Genomic DNA, 23,848 nt, shown 5'->3' on the forward strand with positions numbered 1-23,848 from the left:
GTATTTTCAATGAGAGTCTAATTACGCTAATAGCGCAATGAGTATTTTGCAATTGAAGTCATAAACGAGTACGATGTATGTAATTGAACTTATAAAAGAGTATGGGTTGTTAATGATAATATGAATTAATTTTTTTATGTGACTTACATATGTAATTGTTATTTACGTACGACATAATGTTTCGCACAATGAGATGAATCCCTAATTACGATTTTTTATGATGTATATATACATAATGTACCGCAGAATGAAACTAATTTGTAATTATGAATTTATGTTGTTGTACCAATTAAAATTATTGAATAAATAAATAAAATATATTTACTTACCGCTGTCGTCCTTTGGCGACGCATGCCAATGACAGACGAACCACACCGACCGTCCACAAAGTGGATTTACGATTTCGGAATAGTTATTGTAGAAAAATATATAAGCATACCGTATTAAGAATTATTATTGTCCATAAATAAATATATGCATTCTTTCTTTATCTTATATTGAATACACATACTTATTTGATGTTTAATGAATATATATATATATGCATAACACACATTTTTTAAAAAGTAAGAGCGTCACATAAAGCATTATTAAAGCATGTAAATAAATTTAATTGTATGATACTTGATATGAAGCAGTTCATGTATTTTTCCTTTATCTTACAGAATATACATACTTTTTGATATTGGATGTATATAGGTATAAGAATAAAACATAATATCGAAATTTTTTTATTTTTTATTGATTTGTTTTTGGTTTAAATACACTATTTAAATAGAAAAAATGAATAATTGTTGTTTTCATTCATATAGTTATATATTTTGAATTGTATATTTTAATAATTGTTGTTTTTATTCATATATTTGCATATTTAAAATATTAAAAAAGAATATTTACATATTTACATATTTACAATATTAAAAAAAGAGTATTTACATATATACAATATTTACATATTTACTACACTTGGAATATTTACATATTTGCAATATTTAAAAAAATATTTACATTTATACAATATATACATATTTACATCGCACGATGATGCGTGTACGATGGTATTTAACGCAGTGCAGTATGGGGTATGAGGATAATATAATCTTCAGTACTTGTGAATGCAAGAAAGAAATCCAATGATGTGAATTATTATATGCTATATCCGAGGCAGTATAGCAATGTTTTGCGGAATTGCCATAGTCATCTCCTTTCATTCATACAATTAATATATATACAATATTTACAATACTATTTACATATTTACAACACACTTACTCTTGTTTTCATTCACACACTCCTCACAGAACAAGACTTTGCCTTCGATAACCATATGGAATACTACGATAATCTGTTTCACTGTCAGGGTTTAGTCTTTGTCGTTTATTATTAACCTTACGATGTGTTTTTACTTGTGTTTTAGAGACAATAGAAAACCCAGCCTTACGTACAATTCTCCCTGGAAACTTTAACTCTTTTTTCTCAATTTTGTTTTGAATTAATTTGTAAAAATGCTCAAAATTAATTTCCTTTCGCGTTCTACTGTCTAAAGTGATTCCCCTAATTTTATATACATAATCAAATTTTCCCGACCCAATTTCTTTCATTCTATACGCATAATTTTTAGCCCCTAATCCAATAAACATATCGATTTCCCACCCTTTTGGTACTTCATTAGTTAGTTCTCCCAGGTAGGATCCGGTTGTAAGATTGGATTCTCTATTTCGTTGCTGCACAAACATAATGCTGTCTGTGTCACAATAAAGAACATGGTCTGGTCCTGCAGCAGTCAATAGGTCATGAAGACGAAGTCTTGCCCATGACGTGATGAACGAAGCAAGCACGACATTTGAAAACTTCCATGGTTTATTTTCGCTTTCAATGTCTTTGTAAGTGATTAGGAGATGGCGTTGACCAATGGGTGTTACTGTTTGTACCTCGTATTGCGGTGACAGCAGGTACGTCAAAAGTCTTTCCGGAGTGTCAACGACTTTTGATTGTGGAAGATCGGTTCTCTGTCCCCATTTTCCATAAAGTGAATTGAGGAATATTTTAGCAATATACCTCAGACCCGGGTTTGTTCTAATATTATTGTAATTTAATTGTATGCCTTCGTGGGCATGATACTCTTCAATATATTTTTGTTTGTCTCCTTCGCTTTGACATGATGCAGGAAAACCTGAAGCCTCCTGCTTCATTTGAAGGAAAGAATTCACATAGTCTTTAAACAGACTATTCGATTTTTCTTCCTCGCCACCAACCAGGTTAAATTCCCAAACTTCCTTTATTTTGAGTATCTTATATCCGTTTTGAAGTGCTTTATGCAATTCTGGGGTGCAGAAAGTGCCAGTAATAGGACGATCATTTTCACTATGCAAACATTCAGTAACACTTTCTTCCTCCATACATGTGCGACATAAGCCAAAAAGTAATCGGCCATGTGCAACATATGGCAGGATTGGAAAGAATAATTCACTTGGAGGCAAAACGGTACATTTAACCATACCATGAATACTTTCCATTTCTGGAAAGTCCGGCCCCCTATGAATTTTTGGCGCACCCACTGGCAACGGTTTACGAGCCATTACCCAGGGGTAGAGGCTAGTGACATCTAGATACTGAATATACTCCTCATCAGTACACTTATACAAGGCATTAAAGCATTCAGTTCGACCGCCATTAAATCCGTGCTTGGGAACCAAATGATCGACAAGATCATTACATCGAGTTTTAATAAACTCTTGAATGGGCTTGTCGGACTTCACCTGGTCATCCCACTGACATTCCCATTTCTCAACAACATTGAGATTATGTTCTTTTAAATATTGGGATTTAATAACGGTCGCTTCGTACCTTTGCTGCATGGTTGTACGATGGGGTGAGGACGCGTCAAGCTGTTCATGGCGCATATCAGGGTAACAGGTCAAACACCCATGGAAAAAACACCCATGAAATTCATAAACAGTATTACTAGATGGCTCATACCCATCCACCTTGTATTTTCCAAATCGTCTTTCGCCGCCATTTCCTGAATGTTGAATTTCAGTACCTCTTGTTTCGCTCATATACCGCAACCATTGCAAAGCTTTTACACTTTGCCGATCGCGGTAGTCAAATCCAAGAGGTGGAATAATTGCGATTGACTCTTTGGGTAAATACAAAGTGCAGTATGTAAGCATAGCAAGACTGGCTATGGTTCCGGATGAAATGAAACACTGGATTCCGCCAGTTTTCTTTTCTACCATATCCGAAAACTTGATAACCGCTTCTGCTAAAATTCTCACATCATTGCGGCAATACTCCAACATCTCTTTTTGCAGGTCATACTGCTCGCCACTTGCAGCACGTTCTTGGTGCCAGGCGATTAATTGTTGTTGTTCTTCCGGAGCACGATTTTCAGGATCAAAATACTTAATGTTCGGAATTTTGCCTACATAATTTTGATTCTTTGGTGTATAAAACAAGTATGGGAAATCTCCCTTCCTTAAATTTCCAGAAAGGCCTAATGATTTCGGGAGTTTTGATAATTTAACTCCCATATAAAGAAATGTATCGCGAAAGATTAAATGATTACCGACCCGCAACTCGGTAATTTTGTGCCCCGTCATTGTCATTGATGGTGTAAGATGGTGGGTTTCAATGAGATTTTTAAGACAGAAATGGATATCATAGCGTGATCCGTTATGGCTCAGTACAATTGTACGTTCAAACTTCGGACGCGATATTAACACAAAGTGAATAAACTCGTCGATGTTTTTAAAAGAAAACTCACGTTTTCCATTTTCATTTCCACATTCAAAGCATGGTATGTCTAAACTGCTACCCTTACATTTATAGCAAATCATTTGCGCGCAAACAAGATTTACTATATGCTCCTGTTCGTCCTCAGTATTTGTATCTAGAAGCATAGTCTCTACATCAAAGACTATGTACAAATACTTTTCTACCCGGGTAAGTTGATGTTTTTGCACATAACATACGTGGTCACGTTCAACATGCTTATAGCATGATTTACACAAACGCTCCCCGCATTTATGCATAGAATTACGACGGCGTCTCAAATCAAACATAACACCACATTCATCACACACCCTAACCACATCACACACACTCTTGCCTCGTCCGGTGACATCTTTGTGATTGTCAAAGCACTCATTTGTCGGAAACAATCTATGGCAATCATCGCATTTTCGTTGCATATCAGAGGACGATAACTCGTGGTACTTTTCACAATATGTGCACTTAAGCTCACACTTATGAAAAATACCAGACTCATTGTACCCCTGCAAGCAATGATTACAAAACCCGTCGGTTCCCAGAAGTTTACGGACACTAGTTATCAGTTGGTAGTGATTATCTTCATATAAAATGTAAATTTGCTTACCACCCTTAATCCCCGGATATATCACATAAAATTCTCGTGTCATTTGATTTCTTTCGTATACAACGATCTGGTACTTAGGTGCGAGGTGGTTTTGTATTTTTTTCACGTCGTTCAAAGTACATCCATTTTGATCTGCAGCGTTTATTCCTAGTTTTATAGCTAGTTTCCTTGCCTGTTTCAACAATCGTTTTGGGTTTTTTCTCAATCTATATACTTGAATATGTTTATGTTCAGCCCTTGCCAGCCCCAGAATTACACTCTTTGGGAGGCAGTATACATCCTTTTCCATAGGAAGTAATTTATCTTCCAAGAAGTCAGCCAATGGAAGATATTTCTTAATGGTTCGTTCACGTCTTTTACCTCTTCCCTTTCGGAGATGCACAGTATGCACCTTAAATGTGACGTTACCTCCGATTAGGAACTCCTCATTACTGTTGAGGGTATTTTCCACTACGGAAAAGAGGACCTCAGGGTTCAATTTCGATTTTCTGCGCCATGACAGATAAATTGGTTTGTTTAACTTCGAGGCACTGCTCTCGATAGTTATACCTACAAAGGTGTTGTTGTCAACATCCTTTAATGTATGGGTCATTACAAAATCAAACAGATCACGTATATATTTTTCTGGATTTTCGATTCCATTTGAACCCATACACTTAATGGTTAGTTCTGTCCCCTTTAGCCCAAAGTAACCATATGTGCGGGATGTACTCTTTACTACTTCAAATTGTTGTGCACCCATACCATCCATTGTCGTAGGTACTTCCTCAAATTTCACAGAACCAAATCCAGTTAAGTTCATAGGTTCCCCAGATCTTGCAGTGCTTGGCCCTGGTAAGTTTACAGGATTACCTAATAGCTCAGCAGCTGCATCATTAAGTAAACCATCAGTTTTACCTGCTAATAGCAGCTGGTTGAACTTTTCACAAGCTTGATTTTTTATACTATCCTCACGAAAAAATCCGCAGTGATATAAATCAGAAATATCAGCAGCGGATTCACAGGTTGCCAAAATAATTTCCTGAACAGCCCCATAATGCCTAAATAGCGCTTGCAAAAAACGCTCATATTGAGGACTACGTACACGCACCCCGTTGGTATGAAATTTTTGTACTATCATCTTCCACGTGTAATAAACAACTTCGGCTGCCTCATATCCGAAGCGTTCTGCCATGATTAATAGTTCACTTAGGTCGTTTGCACTTGTACAAGCCATCTGTAATCAAATATTATATTGGTGTATATTTTATTAATATATGTTCAAGTTAAATTCACAGTATTTTTTTCACTGACCGCACAACGATAATTGTAAACCACAAATTCAGCAAAGATTCACAGCTGATGATAACTATAAATCACAATGTTACGTGTCAGTTTACCAAACATGCGCTTAATACTTTATTATTTCACTGTAATACAACTTCGTTTAATTTGCAAGTTTTACCGAAAATTCAGTTTTAACTTTATTAACAATTTCACCAGTACTTGTTGGTAACTATAATAAAACTTCACGTAACTTGTTTCAGTTCACGAAAGATAGTTTTTTTTTTACTTTACCGACAATACAAATGAAAGCTTGTCGGGAATTGCAGTAACACTTGCCGTTAACTACAATGATAAAACTTCCCGTAACTTTTTTCAGTTTAGTATTGATGCACTACCACTTGCCACTCACTAACTATATTTTAGTTTACCGAAGATATACTTTTAAGTTTATCGGTTAATCCTTTAGCACTTTCCGATAATTGTAATTTACAAATTGCCTTAATAAAAATTCTCTTATTATTGCTAATTGCACCGTGCAGTGTAATCCAGAAACGTCTTCACTTTTTCAATGATTCTTCAATACTGACTGAGCGTGCAATTTTACCTATCTTATATACAAGAAAATATTGTAAATTCCAAACGAATGTTCTCGAAAATTGCCGAAGGTTCCCGAAGTTTCCCGAAGTTTTCCGAAAATTACCGAAGTTTTCCAAAATAAACTTATTGAAAAGAAGTTTCGTAACTGTTTCAGTACAACGATAATGGAATTAAAGTTTATCGGGAAACGCTACAATACTTCCCGATAACTATAAATGTTATGGTCACATAACTTTTAATTAACTAATGTAAGTTTGCAATATCAACACGTACTGTACAACCAAAAACGTCTTCAGTTTACCACTATTACTTGTATAGGATGCAACACAGTTTGTAATGTCGTACCCAATCGCAATTAGTTTGTAATCTTGTACTCAGATGATTTAGTTTGTAATCATGTATGAAAACGATAATCGCACATTAATTTCCCGAAATAAATTTTCGAACACACAACAACAAAAGTATAACAACATGAACCAACAAAATAAAATAAAAAGAAAAAACATACATAATTCAAATACAACATAGAAAAAAACTTATCAAAGAAAAATAATATACAAAAATTATATAAGAAAGATTAGAACAAATTATGTAACAGTTCACAACATTTAAGAACAAGTTTCCTAATGTTTTCCCAACCCTGTTGTTCATAAAACTTCTACAATAAGCATATAAATTAAAATCGCATAGCAAGCAAAATAAAAAAAGGTTAGCTTAGTCTCGTTAGTTTTAGATTAGAAAAATTCAACATAATAAATAAAGGTTAGGTTAGTATCGTTACTTTAGAATAGAAATTTAACACAGAAATAAGACAAAGGGAAAAAGATTTAGTAGCAAACACAAATAATAGAACAAAAAAGTAGGAAAATATCAAATGGAAAAGAAAATAATAAATAAATAAAAGAAAGGTTAGGTTAGCTTAGCTTAGCTTAGAACAGAGAAATTGAACACAATAAGACAAAAAAAACATTTTAAAGAAGGAAAAGATTTAGTAGCAACCACAAATAATAGAACAAAAAAGAAAGAAAATAGCATAGTAAGGAAATATAAAAAGAAAGAAGTTTAAACGAAATGAAAGAAAGAAATACAAAAAAAGAAATAGGTTAGGAAAAAAGGCTACGCTAGTTTAAAAGCAAAACCACAAATCATAGAAGCAAATTATTTAACACCTTACAACTTTTAACAAGTTTCCAAACATTTTTACAACGAATGTTATAAGTAACAGAAAAGAATAAATAATTAACATGATCCCAACAAAGTTAGAGTTTCCAAAGTAAAGATACAATACAAAAGCAAAGTTTTCATAATTGAAAACGAAAGAATTAAAAACAATCATTAACAAAAGAAATTTAGCAGTGAACAACATTATCAAAGAAACAAATCAGTTTGATATTTTAATGTAAGCATAACTTAATTTATTTCTAAAATGTTGTTGGTGAGTACTAACGATAGTTTTATTCATTAAGTAATAATTAGTGATATTTTTTTCTACCACTACTTTATATTTCGTGAAAATTAAGATTTGTATTAGTAAGTTGTTTTTCATATTTGGAATTTACTTATAATGTAAAATTGTAATTATCAATACTTTGCATGTTTCAAACAAAATTATAGAACAGCTATGCTGTGTACGTATAACTAATTAATTACATGAAACTCGTTAGTTCTAAATTTCAGTTCTTAATTCTTACGATTCGTAACAAATTTTTTCAATGTAATTCTTCGTATACTTTTAACTGTGTAATGTCAATCTACATTTTTTTTTGAAATTGTAAGCTTGCATTTCTTAACACTTTCGTTTCATTACATGAAACTTTTTTCATTGCAATTCTTAATATGAACGGTTGCAAACAAATTTTATTTAAATTTTATTTATACAATTCTTCACACGTATTGTAACTGTGTTAATTGTAAAATTCAATTGTTCATAATTAAGTTATTTTTGTGTAATTAATTTTAGTTATTCTTTATATTTGTTTTCACTAGATTGAAATCTTTGTTACTTTGGCAATTCATTTATGTAGGTAAAAATATTTTATTTCTGTTTGCTAACAATTTAAAAAAAACTTTAACAAAAAATGTATGAACACTTACCATCGCTGGTAAAACTAGAGAAATCCTTATCTAAATGTTCTTAGATGTCGAATAAAATATGAGAAGTGGTAAATTCACAGTTGAGATGAAACACTTGAATGCTGTAATAATAAGAAACACAATATTACTTTACATGAAACAAAAATTTGAAAAATGTCTATTACTATACTATATATTGTAAATTAATTGGTATGTAAACATTAAATGCATGCTGTCAAAACTTTTTGGTATGCGTTTAAGAAACGTAACATGTAATGAAAATATATGTAGTTACTAATAATTGTATATTTAAAATTAATTTGCATGTAAACATTAAATGCATGCTGTCAAAACTTTTTGATATGCGTTTAAGAAACGTAACATGTCATGATAATATTTGTTGTTACTAGTAATTGTATATTTAAAATTAATTTGCATGTAAACATTAAATGCATGCTGTCGAAACTTTTCGTATGCGTTTAACAAACTTAACATGTAATGAAAATATATGTTGTTACTAGTAATTGTATATTTAAAATTTATTTACACATAATGAAAGTATATATTGTAAACATTGAACTGTTGCATGCACGAAAAAAAATTTAACTGTCAACAAAAAAAACTGTATGCTAAAAAATATTTAAACATGACAAATTTCAAATTAAAAACAAAAAAACTGCATGTTGAAAAAACTGCATGTTGTGTTCTTTAAAAAATGCATGTCGAAAAAACAAACTTCAACAGAAAAGAAAAAATGTACGGTTTAAAAAAAACTGCTGCTACATGCAAGAAAATGTTTTTAAGTGGTTAACAAAACTGCATTCTAAAAACGAACACGACAAACTTCAAATTAGAAACAAGAAAGTTCTTAAAAATGCATGCAAGAAAAAATTTAACTGTTGTTAACAAAAACTACATATTGAAAAAAAATATTTTAGCACAACAAAACTTCAAATCAGAAAAAATATAACTGTTGTTAAAAAATGCATGTTGAAAAACTTACACTTCAACATAAAAGAAAAAATTGTATGCCTTTAAAAATTAACTGGTGTTGCATGCAAGAAAAAGTTTTTTTAAGTAATGTTAAGAAAACTGCATTCTAAAAACAAACACGACAAACTTCAAATAAAAAATATACATGTTTTTTAAAAATAAGTGTTGTGCAAGAAAGTTTTAAGTACTGATAAAAGTATTCTGTTTTCGCATCTTATTTTTTAATTCTCTCGTATTATTTACAATAATATTTATCATTTAAGAATTAAATGTAGGTTATAACTACTGGCATGTAACTTAAAACTATGATGTGTGCTACTTCCCAGACAAATTGCATGCCACAGAAAAAAACTTACATGTAAACAAAATAAATTCAAAAGAAAAGAGGAATGCAAGAAAAAATTTAACTGTTGTTAAAAAACAAAAGAAAACGTTACGCAAAACAAAATGCATGGTTTAAAATTTTTTAAAGTAGTGTAAAGTGGTACAACTTTGTGTTACAAAAAATCATGCATGTGAATAAATAAACTTCATTAGATATTATAAACTAATGTGTACTATGTAAAATTTCTCGAGCAGACTTTATGATACTTACTTTAACTTCTGTGAACTTCGATACTTTGGAATTTCGTTCTAACTTCTAGTTATTAGTTTTCTGCAATCTCCAATCTGTTGTACTGAAATAAAAGAAGTAGTTCTTGTAATTTATTTTCCTAATATTTTAAGGAGAACACTCGTAGATCGTGTGTGATCATTTTATTATATCGCTTTTTATTTCTTTTTTTATGTTTCGCTTCTTATTTTTATTGGTTCGTATGACAGAGCATACTCGTAAGAGCAGCTACGCTGCGAACGTACAAGTAAGTCGTGTTATTTCAAATAATACATACTTTATAGAACAGGTATGCTGTGATTTGAATGTTTAATCAAACTAACTTAACCTAACTGAAACTAACCTTTCTATTCCTATCTCTACTTGGTCTTTTCTTTAATTTCCTGTGCTTCTTGTATTTTTATGGATCGATTTCAATGAAATCTCATAAAGAGAAACTATGTTTCGAAAATATAAAAAATTGCGAACTTGTAAATAATCCTTATTTTTGTTGCTTCGCTTCCTGCAGAAGCTCTGTTTATTTGTTGGTTCGTTTGCTGATTAAACTCGTTGTTAAATTTGAGTGTGAAAAAACTAAAATTCCTTTGCAACTTTACTTCACTTGTATCTTTTCCACCTATTGTACTACTAACAGATTCGTTTTCTACGAAAACTCTGTTTATTTATTGGTTCGTTTGCAGTGCAAACTCCTTATTTATTTAACCTCTCGTATTTTTTATTCTATCGTTTTCTTTGGAAAACTCGTTGTTAAAAATGTGAGCATACCAATTATTTATACTCTCCTAATAAATTAGTCGGAACAACTTATTTAACTATTTCGTATTATTTTCAATAATACTCTTGCAGCAACATAGTTGCTCTATTTCAGTACAAAGGAATAAAAAATAATACCTTTGGTAGCAGAAAATATCTTGCTCCTCTGGTACTTTTGCTGGTCACTTCTGATACTTTTAGTACTACACCAATAATAATGGTATTGCCAGAAAAAGGATTACCTAAAATATAACATAACATATGTTGTAGTATATAGTATAAAACCTTATACCTAACTATATATCTATATTTACATTAGAGATATATCTATATCTATAACTATATCTATGTATATCTATATTTCTATATTTACATTACAGATATATCTATAAGTATATCTATATCTATCTATAACTATATACCTATATTTACATTACAGATATATCTATCTATATCTATATTTATCTTATGTGTTAGTATACTATATTAACTAACTAACTAACTCTATGGCCTATGGAACCCGGAGGTTCAGTGCCGCGTTCACAAAAGCTCTCCACTGACTTCTATCCTTAGCTAACTGCATCCAGTTTCTACTTTGTATTCCTATCTCTGCGAGATCCATCTTAATATTATCCTCCCATCTGCGCCTAGGTCTTCCTAATGGTCGTTTTCCTATGGGTCTACCAGTCAAGACTTTGAAAGCGTTTCTACTTTCTTCCATTCTAGCTACATGACCTGCCCACCTAAGCCTCCTAGACTTGACGACCCTAACAATGTTGGGTAAACCGTATAAACTATGTAGTTCCTCGTTATGAAGCTTCCGCCATTCCCCATTCTCGTTCCTCTTGGGTCCGAATATTCTTCTCAGGATATTCTTCTCAGTATACTATATGGTATGCCTAATATAAGATAGAAAAATATGATATTGAGTGTATCTAAAGATATATATTTTCTGAAATATGTATAAATCATTTGGTTCTGTTAGAATTAAATTAAATTTTCAAATATCAGTACTATAAGATACTAGGAAGAGGTGGCAAGGAAAGGTATACAGGAGATGTCAATGCAGTTTTGATAAGTTACGAGTATTGTAATGAGAGACCTAAAGGAAACATTTATAAAAAAAAATGTGTACGAAAACATAGTACAAAAAAAACAATACAAAGAAAAAACAAAGGCAGGCATAAGAAGAAAACATCAAAAAACATGCATAAAGACAGATGACAAAACATCAAATTTGGATTATACACAAACAGAAAGCTTCTGTTATATACAAAAAGATAAAAGACAAGATACCTAATGTCAAATAGCTTGGGTTAGGTTAAAGAAGATATAATACAATAGCAGACAAACATCTTGAAAAATATCTGTAGTAGTGCTAATAATAGCAAATAACAGCAGAAGCCAAGCAAGGAAAATACTAAACACAATAAAATAGTACTCAAGCATGTTAAGAAATTCCACTAGTAGTGCTAATAGCAAATAGCAGAAAAAAAAACAAGCAAGGAAAATACTAACCAGAATAAAATAGCAGACAAGCATCCTGAGAAACTCCACTAGTAGTGCTAATAATATCAACTAGGAAAACAACCCAAGCAAAAAAAAAATATACTAAACACAATAGAATAGCAGACAATCATCTTGAGAAATATCCCTAGTAGTGCTAATAATAGCAAATAGCAGCAGAAGCCAAGCAAGGAAAATACTAAACACAATAGAACAGTACTCAAGCATGTTAAGAAATATCACTAGTAATGCTAATAATACCAAATAGCAGAAGAAACCAAGCAACAAGTATACTAAACAGAATAAAATATCAGGCAATCATCTTGAGAAATATCCCTAGTAGTGCTAGTAATATCAAATAGGAGAAGAACCCAAGCAAGGAAAATACTAAACATAATAGAATATCAGACAAACATCTTCACAAATTCCAGTAGTAGCGCTAATACCAACTAGGAGAAGAACCCAAACAAGGAGAATACTAAGGAGAATATAATAAAATAGCAAACAAGGGACATAAACTTTTCAAATAGCTTAAAATTAGTTCAGGATAAGATCATTCCAAGAAAGAAAATCATGTATGAGCTTATTGACTAATTAACAAAACCTAGAAACTTTTACTTAGTAGTATTTACAAGAAAAAATTAGGTAATACGCAAAACTAAAAATAATAAGTTAAATTAAGAAGAATGAAGCATACAAAGACAAGAATATCAAAGAAGTGATAACTTAATTCAAAATAAAATACTCAGATCATCTAGGCAAGATCATACTAAAAGCCATCAGATATGACTCGCAACATGAGATCACTAAAGAAACCAAGCAAAAAAGATCTACCAAGAGCTACGAATGAAGTAACCATAGAAATAAGATAGAGCATCTTGAAATCAATTTAAAAACACATACTACTAATAAAAAAGAGAACCAGGAATAAGTTAACTGAAAATATAAAGTTTACTTAGAAGACATGCTGTCAAAGTTAAGGTAAATTAAGTTGTAGTAGCATTAGGTTCCATAGGATCGCCAAACTCAAGCAAGAGAGGATACTATTTTGTAAGTAAACTATAGAAAGAAATGCATGCAGAAAACTGAAAATAAATATTTTAAAATAGCAAAAGGTGAAATAGAATTTTAATACCGTAACACAATCAGCAAAGAAAAAAGGACAAACAGAAAAAATCAAGATAGATAACTACAAAGATATAGCTAAGTAGCTGAAGAAAAATGAAAGATAGGTAACTACATAGAACTAGCTAAGTAGCTGAAGAGAAATGAAAGATAGGTAACTACATAGAACTAGCTAACTAGCTAAAGAGAGAGATGAAAAATAAGTAACTACATAGAACTAGCTAACTAGCTGAAGAGAAAAATGAAAGATAGGTAACTACATAGAACTAGCTAACTAGCTGAAGAGAGATGAAAGGTAGGTAACTACATACATCTACTAAGTAGCTGAAAAAAGGCATAAAAGAAAGATAAGTATACAGAACTAGCTAACTAGCTGAAGAGAAATGAAAGATAGGTAACTACATACATCTAACTAAGTAGCTGAAGAGAGACATAAAAGAAAGATAAGTATACAGAACTAGCTAAGTAATTGAAGAGATAGAGAAATTTTGGTTAGGCAAAGATATACATTACAAGAAAGAAAGTAGGTCGTGTGTTAAGTCATTTACATTAGGATCTTAGAAAATGTAAATTATTCCCTTCAAGCAAAGTTTTAGTTGGGGAACCAAGGCAAATCGCAAATAAAATAAATTTAATCTAGTTCACATTAGGAAATAAAATCAGGAACAGTAGTGGCTAACAGAAAATGAAGACTTGAAGGTAAGAAATCACGTAAGGAAAATTTCAGTTCATAGCAAGGACACAATAAATGATAGCTATATTACTTTATCAGCAGTAATAGGTTATGTTAAATTAAGAAATCATTTAAACCTACAGTACTAATTAAGAAAAGCTAAAAAAACATAGTTGGAAGGACACAAGTTAGGGAAAGTTTAGTTAAAAGTCAAAAAATAGTAATGCCGAAGCTAGACAAACACATTGTGTAATACCAATAGATAAAAATCAAATTCATAAAGAACAACACTTAAATATCATGTCAAGGGAAATTTGTTCCGTAAAATTTGTAGTATCAATAAACTTATTCAAATTAATGTAAGTCACCGTCACCTCTTTACGTATTATCGGTATTACAAAAATATTTCTGTTGTTATGCTTCTTCGTTTCACGCTATAATAGTACAATTAACTTGAGTGTGCAGTAAGATTACCTTATAAGCAAATTCTCGTTCGCTTTGTATACTAAGCCAACATTTCGTAACGTTTCCTTATAATCCTATTTTTTTTCCATACTTATGTTTCGTACAAGACATTGCAACACAAACTGAATCATTGACACATCTGTTTACACCGGTTTGCGTTCTATAGAAACATGATTACCCGCTTCCATATTTTTTTTTCTCGTCCTATTGTTACTTTATACTAAGGATACTTAGAATAATATACTATTACTGAAGTTTAGTTTAGTTACCAAAAGTGTAAAATAGTCTAAAATCAGCAAAGCAAGTGCAATCAAAATAAGTATATGTGGTTTTACCCTGCATATAATGAAAGAATTCTTTAATAAAGAATCAGGTGCAAACAACGTTCAGAAATCCACGGCAAATGTATAACTTCTGCTAATTAGAATCCTCTCGGCCATAAGCCAATAAAAGTTTCATGGCGCCCAAAAAATAAAATACTATGTGCCACGGCACTAATAGATCATAAGGTGCAATGCGCAAATAACCCAATATTCTTCCTACCAAACAAGTAGGGCAATCCTACATTTTCCTGCTCCATACAATAAACAAAAAAAAAAAAAAAAAAAAACAAGTCCTGCTCCCAACAGAAATTCCAGCTACTATTATTTAAAATTTCCATCCTACCGTCACTATCTCATATAGACAAACTATACAGAATGCTCCACATCTTAGTCAAGAGCAATATTATTTTTAAAAGAACCCGAAATTATGACATTAAAATTATCTTTTGTGTCTGCAGTGCATCCAACTAATACAACACGTAGCCTAAAACATATTTTCACACCATATTACTTCAAGAAATTCTTTCACGCCCTACCAAATCACATTAAAGTGAAAACAGTACTAAATATTAACAATAAGTTTCTTTGTCTGTCTCTTTTCCACGTCTTTCTGCAATTCTATCTATTTTTTACAGGGTAGGCCAAATTAATATTTTTGAGATTCTGAAGCTAAGTATTTCAATATATCGCGTAAATTTTCTTTGTTGTTTCATAGGCTTATCGACCATAATATTTTAATGTGTTCCACATTCATTATTAACAATCAGTTAAGTGCATATATATACTATAGTGTAACACACAAGTGTCAAATACGTCCCCGCCTCACAAAAAAAGTATCGATACTAAAAAAGTACTTAACTATAGTAATACCGCAATCGAAAAGAAAATAGCATCAGTCTATAATATACAGACACAGATTTTGGGAGGACCCTGAAGCCTGGGGGGTCCAGAGCCTGGCTCTGTTCATCATTGTAGCATCACATTTAAACAGTTATAAACATTGATTCATTTCTTCAAATATTACATCTACTATAAGCTCATTCCATACATTCTTATCATGCAAGCCAGGCCACAATTCAGTCTCAATTATTTTATATTCCCGGCATTTAGTACACTTGTTACGGGTAAAATATAATACGTATATGCGCTTTAAAAATGCCCTTACAGAGTAATTCTCCCAAAACAGTATCTGACATAATACTAAATCAGTTTTAAACAATGTCATACTTTAACTACATTCTATACTATGATCTCACTTTCCACAATGTAGTTAAGGAAAGAAGGCCACAAACATACATGATCTTCTCCCTACACTTTCAAAATACAAATATAAATCTAAAAAATTCACTTCTACTTCTTCTCATAAATCGTATATTGTTGCTATAAAACTGGCAATACTCCTGTCTTCAATTAATTTCCAGAGTAAACACTAAAAAAATTTAGGTCTATGTACAATAACCAGTAAGTCTTTCCAACAGTGGCGGCTCTTAAGGTCCCATTTTTAAAATCCTGTCTTTATTTAATTAAAAAACAAACAATAGGTGCTCCGTAAAACTTCCGCTTGTGGTTCCTTATATATAATACAATACAGGTTCCGTCTCCTCACTGTTAAAATACGCAAAATCAAAACAGCTATAATAATAATAATAATAATAATAATAATAATAATAATAATAATAATAATAATAATAATAATAATAATAATAATAATAATAATAATAATAGATCTTCTTTCTTACTAACCGGATAACATACGGGCATAGCAAATCTCGGACCAGTTCTAGCAAAAGCTTAGATTTCACTTTAGGTCCACGTCTCGTATAGCCTCAGTATTGAGCAATAGTTAACTGCTGTAGTACATTAATTCTTACTAGTCTTCATTCATCTTCCAACATTATCTGTATTTCAGTTTTAATCACAAGTTCCAAAGTTAACGAAACCTAAAACAAAATATTTCAGTTCTCCTTGTATTTACACTACGCAAATGCGTAATGGTACCTACGTTTCATATTGTTTTCCCAGTCCTTCTAATAGTATAATCAACAAAACGTCATTCCATATAAAGGTAAATACGATATCTTAATTCTAGTATATTCAAGTGTAATGCATTCTGTATTGCGCTAGCAACGCAACTTAACTAAATTAATAAAAAAATAATAACTTACCTTTTCTCCTTCAAACTTCAGTTGTAAAATAGCGTCTACCACAAACACACGAAAAATCAAGTATGAGTTTAACTTCCTTTTGCTCAAATCTTATATAGGGGAAACGGAAAAAGAAAAAAATACACGTGTGGCCGACTTTTGTTCATTCAATCTACCTTACAAAGAAACCCTACTACAATAACCCACGGTCAAGTTCTGTTCCCACAGTAATACAAAAAAACGCTTCCCCCAAAAGCATTTTTAACATTCTTTTGTTAACAAAAGTCAACTCAACAGTACAATACGGTAAATAATCACTTTTTTATTTTCAATACTTTTGAAAATGTTCTCTTCCAAGTTTCAATACATATATCTGCACTCTGGTGGGGGCAGGACCTTGTTAGGGTGTTGGAAAATAAATCTTATTATGTTTCTTTTTTCTCTTTTTTCTTTTTAAATAGTAAAGGTTACGCGAGTGAACCACAAACAATTTTTGTACTTTGGAAAAAAAAAACTTTCTCCAGTTCAAGTCAAAAGGACATGGACATAATATATATTTTTCTTTACTATGTTCAATTCTTAACAAACTAAAAGTTACAATAAGAATAGCTTCTTCTATTCAAACACGGGTATCTTTCATGTCACAAAATGTTTCATTCTCTCAAAGTGATCTATTTCAACCATCTCACATGCAGGTGTTACAAATCCAAGTCATTCTATATGTCTCCCTTAAAAACAAAAATACACAAAAAAACTCTATCTCCTTGCCTTTTCAAATCCGTGTGTTCTTTTCTTTAAGAGTCACATAAATTTGGTCTACTGATATTAACTAAAATTCTTCTTCAGGTGAACAAAATGACTTAAACTTCCAGAAAATCAATACAATGATTTGCAGCGGCCTGTGTTCCCATTCAAACTCACGTCAAGCAACAGTCTCAATTATTTCTCAAAGAAACATGCGTTCTTAGAATTTCCAAATGTTTTCTCAAACAATAGCGCTCATTTCCGTTCTCTTCTTGTTGCAAACAAACCCTAGTCATTCTCAAAAAAATGTCCCTAAACATATATCACACCTTCGTGTCAAACGGTAACAATGTCCAAAATTTCTCGCTTCCAAGTCAAAGAAATAACAATATATCCTTCACCAGGTGTATGTCACAGATGTTCCAATACTTGGAATTTTAACTACACATTTTCTCTCTCTGTCATGGCCAAAATCTTCTTCTAGCAATTCTGCTCCACATGAAATCCTCTAATGTTACCCCCTATTTCCGTACGCGTGTCAACCTCCCATCAATAAATCCAAACTCTTACAAATCTCATAAATTTTCAATAATATGGTTCAAGAAATGTCAAACCCCTTTTAGCTCCTCTCCTTTCATCCACAAAAAAAAAAAAAAAAAAAAAAAGTGTTCCCATGTAATTCAAAAAAAATTCCAAAAGAGGGCATGTCACCCTCAATCGTTCACTTCCTCCCCGCGTCGGCAAAATATATTTGCTTTCTGTAAGCTTTTACGTAACATACAATAAAACCGTCTAGTTCACCAAACAAATCTTTCGTAATTCTCAAAATAGATGGCAGCACTGTTCTTTTCTTCCTTTTTATATAAAATATTTTAGTCAGCTAAAAATAAATTTGCGTTATACTTTATTTTTTAGTTTATTATATAATATTAAAATCCATAGAAAAATTCGGTAATTAAATATCACGTCAATTATACTCAAACAAAAATTAAAAAAGTAAAGTGGGCACAAGTAAACATTTCGTCATCATAAATAAATTTCCGACACGTATAGTGTGAGCTATTGCGAACACGTGCATCTTCCCCGAAAAAAAAAAACTCCGGCATCACAAGGTCAGTTCCGGTCTCAACGCGTTCGTAAACGGTCGGCGTGCTTCGCGAAAGAACGACAGCGGTAAGTAAATATATTTTATTTATTTATTCAATAATTTTAATTGGTACAACAACATAAATTCATAATTACAAATTAGTTTCATTCTGCGGTACATTATGTATATATACATCATAAAAAATCGTAATTAGGGATTCATCTCATTGTGCGAAACATTATGTCGTACGTAAATAACAATTACATATGTAAGTCACATAAAAAATTAATTCATATTATCATTAACAACCCATACTCTTTTATAAGTTCAATTACATACATCGTACTCGTTTATGACTTCAATTGCAAAATACTCATTGCGCTATTAGCGTAATTAGACTCTCATTGAAAATACTCATTACTTCAATTACCAAAATGGTATATAAAGGTTCGGGTTACCTACTAACTTCTAGATGAAATTAAGAACAAAATCACGACGTAAATATTTGCAAAACGAGTCATAAAGATAGAGAGACGAGATGATTAAAGCTTTCCGAGAATCAAGACCAATCATCGCCAACAATTTACGAGTCGAGCTGAGAAAACTTCATTTCTCGTCTTGTAGACATCACTAATGGTGGTCAACACTGAAACCGGAAGTAGGAGATTCCTACTAATTCCGGTTTGAATAAAGGGAAAAGACGGAGATGGAGTTTATACTTGGAACGCTGAAATCATATCAGAAAAGAAATTTCCCCCAATCATTTATCATTTTCGCTCTACGAAATTCAGTATTGAAACTGACATTATAGTAGGTTGGTACCAATGACAGTTTTAGTGGAAAGATAAGTACACTCATGTCCAAAATTATTGTCGCATGTCTATAACTATGTTGTTGTAGGAATGTTATTTGATAACGAGTTCACCCGGTATTTCTTACAATGCTAGTATGTGTATAATCGGCAATGACATGTATGTGGCAAATTTCATGTCAAAAGAGCGGTAAATAAGAACAATAAAACGAAAATGTAAAACTTTCTTTTCCATTTAGCAACATTTTGTTTTATCCATTTTAATTTTAGTATTTATAATTCTTTTCCTATGAGATTTACCACATATATACATTTTCCGATTATACACATATTATCAGTATTAAAACTATAATGCAAAATCATTATCAAATTATATTCTTACAAGAAGACAGTTATAAATATGCGACAATCATTTTGGACATGAGTATACATAGATAAAGACCTAATTTATTTTGGAGACACTGAATTCATATCAAAACATCACTCACTTCTCTCTACTTATTAACGTTTTTGCTTTGTGGCTGATCAACGTCAAAATCTGAAATAGGCTATTAGTTTTCTACTATTAATAGTTAAAGAGAGGAGATGGAACCTTTTCTTGAAACACTAAATCCTTATCAGAAAACTGCTTCTCATAATCTCACAATTGCTTTTGTTCCGATACCTATCTACAGAAGGAAGGACGGTGTTAACCGTTCTATGAGTTCTTTAAGCATGCATAGATTGGAGGTATAGTTATACACGTATAATTTGGGTAATAATAATAATAATAATAATAATAATAATAATAATAATAATAATAATAATAATAATAATAATAATAATAATAATATATGAGGACAGAGATGAAGAGCATGAACAAGAATAAAAAGAAATAAGATATAAGATTATCTTATTTTTCCTTTAAACATTTAAGTATAACATTGGTTAACAGCATTTCTATCACAAGAATTGTGAACAGTGTTCTAACCTAAGTCGAGTGTACTGTATTTCAAAATTCATTCAGCTTTCGCCTATCAGACTAGATTTTCTTGTGACACGCTACCCCTTCCCTATCGAAATTTACTAAATTTCTTGAAAATGTTACATTACAGGCTGTTTTGCAGTGTCTCAATTTAAGTAGTTTGCACTCGAGGTTAAGGGAAAGAATTTGAAATATCTGAGAGGAATTAAGATAGGTATCCCTGAGGCTACAAGCACTTTCCAGGAAATGAGTGACGTTTTTCAACTTTACCATTGAATCATGCCTAAACACATAGAATCATGTTGTGATTGTCGCACTATTGTAAGTTCTGATAGCGTGTGAAGTGACTGCATTTTGTTCCAGATTCGATTTTTTGTGTGTTGTGTTCATCCTGAAGAAGAAATGTCTCGTACCTATGTAAATAGTCGTCTTCGTTATATCTGTGTAAAAGTAATTCTGAAATCTCTAAAATCGATAATTGGATTCCCTTGTAAAAAAGTGCTATGAAATTTATTTCGGGTGTAAGGTTGATGACCAAGACAAGAAATACATGTAAGTTATTTGACATGTGTTAGACTCCTGACAGGCTGATTAAAAGACTCAAGGCTGTTTCGCTGTTCCCATGATTTGAAGGGAATCGACGGATCACACTATAGATTAAAAATAACTGAACTAATGGTAGGATAATAGAAAAACAATAGAAATCACTTCAATAGCAAAGAATAGTGTGCAATGCTCTAACGTACCGTCTTCTATGCGACTTGCACGTCACAGTGAGGAATTTGCCGGTACCAGTGCCTCCAGAAAATGTGGCAATGGGTGCACTGGAAAAAATCCCTTATCCGGATACCGGTATAGTGTACAAATATACGTAATCCTTATGTTTACTACGGAAATCAGTACTGAGCATTCGTTATTCATATGCTACATACTTTCCCCGCTTAGATGTTACATCATGCCGTTGCAGGGTGTATGACATCTAACAGTCTTCCGTATATTACATACATATATGTATGTTACATACGTCCATCTGTATGTGGGATCAGCCTATATACAGTTATCTCGTTCGTATGGAAAGAATGTTTATTCTGAACACTTATACGTTCAAGTGTAAACTTATGAATCATACGACAACAGTTACACAGATAGCTGTGCTTCCATCTGTTTTCCTTATTTGCCATTTTTGTGTCTTAGCATATATGAACATAAGATGACAGAACTGTTACCTATGTAACTGTTGTCAGATGATTCACAGGTTTACAATTTTATTGTGACCGATTACAGAAAACATAGAACGTTATTCGTTACTTGGCATAAGTGCCAAAGATATTTTACAAAGCTTTGCTCATATTAAACGATAAATACCAATGTAAATTCTCTCAGGTAGTAACGAGTTATTTCTGATATGCTCGGAAAGCGATGTCTTGGTGCTGAATTAACACACAAGTAACACACTAAAGTGGTAGTCATTTTGTGTTATTTCAACACCTCATTTTTTGCTGTGCATGTGCTAATGAAAAGTATATGAACAAAAACACCAGAGGTGGAAAAAGTGCAGCCAAGTTCGTCAGCCTCAAAAAGTGTTGAGATGAGGATGGATGAGCCAAGTTCCTTGGCCACTGCATCTGAAAAGAATACTGGAACTTGGCGCGAGGTGTCAAGGAAAATGATGTTAAGGAACCTTAAGGATAGTGGTGGTGGGGGTGGTGGGTTTGGGACCACCACCAATCTTAGGAATATCAACTTTGCTTAGACGCTAAGGCACATATGCAGTATACTGCAGTAAGATTTGATGGTTCGAAACCCAGACAAGGAAACCTTATATTCCTCCACGAAGTGTGAAGGTAAATAATGTTAACGAGCCTTAGGGATGGTCTTTGTGAGCGTGGTGGATTTGGGAATCACCACTAGCATTAGGGCTGAAATGTCCCGGCCGTGAAACTAGGAACACACATCTTAATGTATTCGAATATGTTAGACACCTCGCGCCAAGTTCCAGTGTTCATTTCAGATGCAGTGGCCAAGGAACTTGGCTCATCCATCCTCATCTCAACACTTTTTGAGGCTGAGGAACTTGGCTGCACGTTTTCCACCTCTGGTGTTTTTGTTCCTATTTCACTTCTTTTCGTAGTTCACCATGTCAATATCGTATTGGGATTCTCAATTGCGGCATATTGCTAGATTTAAATTTAAAATTGTACATTTTTAAAGGAGTCATAATGTGTCACATGCAACATTAGTTCCCAAGGGCTCTCCCACCTGGAATCTAACCCAAGGCCCTGTACAAGAAAGGCGCACATGCTAGCCGCTAGAACAGCGGAGAGGATTTATTCTATTAATATCTGTCAGAGAGTTATGTCCAAACGAGATTCTAATTCATTTACCCGAACTACAAAATCACGATCGCTAACAGCTCATTTTTCATTACCTAAACACGAAGAGTATCAACAGGGCCCAAAACCCTTGATGCTGAATCCTCGCTGCTACATCACTAGACATAGCCGGTGTTTCAATATACTTAGTGGTACTGTACCTTTTCACATTGCGAAATTACGGAGTTCATTACATGACGCACATGTTGCGCAGTTTCATACTGCCTCGGGTTTTCCTTCCAATGATATACACCTTTCAAATAACTTGTAAACTTAATAATATCTGCCACCAACATATCCTAACTGTATATAAAACTACATGAACTGACATAAATTAAAAGGATGCTTCCGGTTGACGTAGAAAGTTGAAATGATGAAGGGGGATGAAGAATTTTCCCATGATATTTAAATGGATCTTTTTTTTTTTTTTTCACATATAATCTCATGTTTTAGGAACTTGGAATTTGGAATAAAAAATTGAAATTTGGTATGCTTGTACGTTTTCATTAGTGTTACCTAAGTAAATCAGTAAAAACAAACAATTCCAACTTTAGAGTGGTTTTATGAGGAACTGAAAAATATTTCCCATGGTACGTATTTATATGGGACACCTTTTACACCCTAAAATTATAGGGCACTCCTTGTAGGGCTACAATGATTAAATTTGATATGATTGTAGTTTTTCGAAACTAACCGACAGAAAAATTGCCAAAGTGAATATTTTTAATTTTTAAGGAGTCTGAAGGGAGATGAAGAAATCACCATGTTATTTAAATAAGCATTTTCCTGGAATACAAAATTTTATCTTTTAGATAGTTATAATAGGAAAAGAAACTTGAAATTCGGGAATTGTAAGCTTAAGAGGTGTGAGGAAGTAGGCCGAGCAAAGGCGAGGGTGTGGGGGCGAACACCTGGAGGGCAAATTCAGGAAATATGAAGAGCAAAGGTACAAAATTCACTG

The 23,848-nt window shown here is 32.4% G+C and overlaps 1 protein-coding gene across 3 annotated transcripts; it reads right to left on the bottom strand.

The window, feature by feature from the left end:
* Positions 1 to 282: 282 nt before the first annotated feature.
* Positions 283 to 16,971, bottom strand: LOC145693163 (uncharacterized). Of its 3 annotated transcripts, none has more exons than XM_081768917.1 (5): positions 16,931 to 16,971; positions 10,812 to 10,915; positions 9,909 to 9,984; positions 8,336 to 8,436; positions 283 to 5,594 (listed from the first exon to the last, which is right to left on the bottom strand). In XM_081768917.1, exons 4-5 carry the CDS (start codon positions 8,336 to 8,338, stop codon positions 1,296 to 1,298), a joined length of 4,302 nt encoding a protein of 1,433 aa, XP_081625043.1. In that variant the 5' UTR covers positions 8,339 to 8,436; positions 9,909 to 9,984; positions 10,812 to 10,915; positions 16,931 to 16,971; the 3' UTR covers positions 283 to 1,295. The 3 variants fall into 3 exon arrangements, 2 of the variants coding, with proteins under 2 accessions (XP_081625043.1, XP_081625042.1); XM_081768916.1 differs by having other exon boundaries at positions 9,903 to 9,984; XR_014132721.1 differs by lacking the exon at positions 283 to 5,594 and having other exon boundaries at positions 7,444 to 8,436; positions 9,903 to 9,984.
* Positions 16,972 to 23,848: the final 6,877 nt, after the last annotated feature.

This window comes from Thermobia domestica, chromosome 8, assembly GCF_964235325.1.
Source record: "Thermobia domestica chromosome 8, izTheDome1.hap1.1, whole genome shotgun sequence".
NCBI classification, from domain to species: domain Eukaryota; kingdom Metazoa; phylum Arthropoda; class Insecta; order Zygentoma; family Lepismatidae; genus Thermobia; species Thermobia domestica.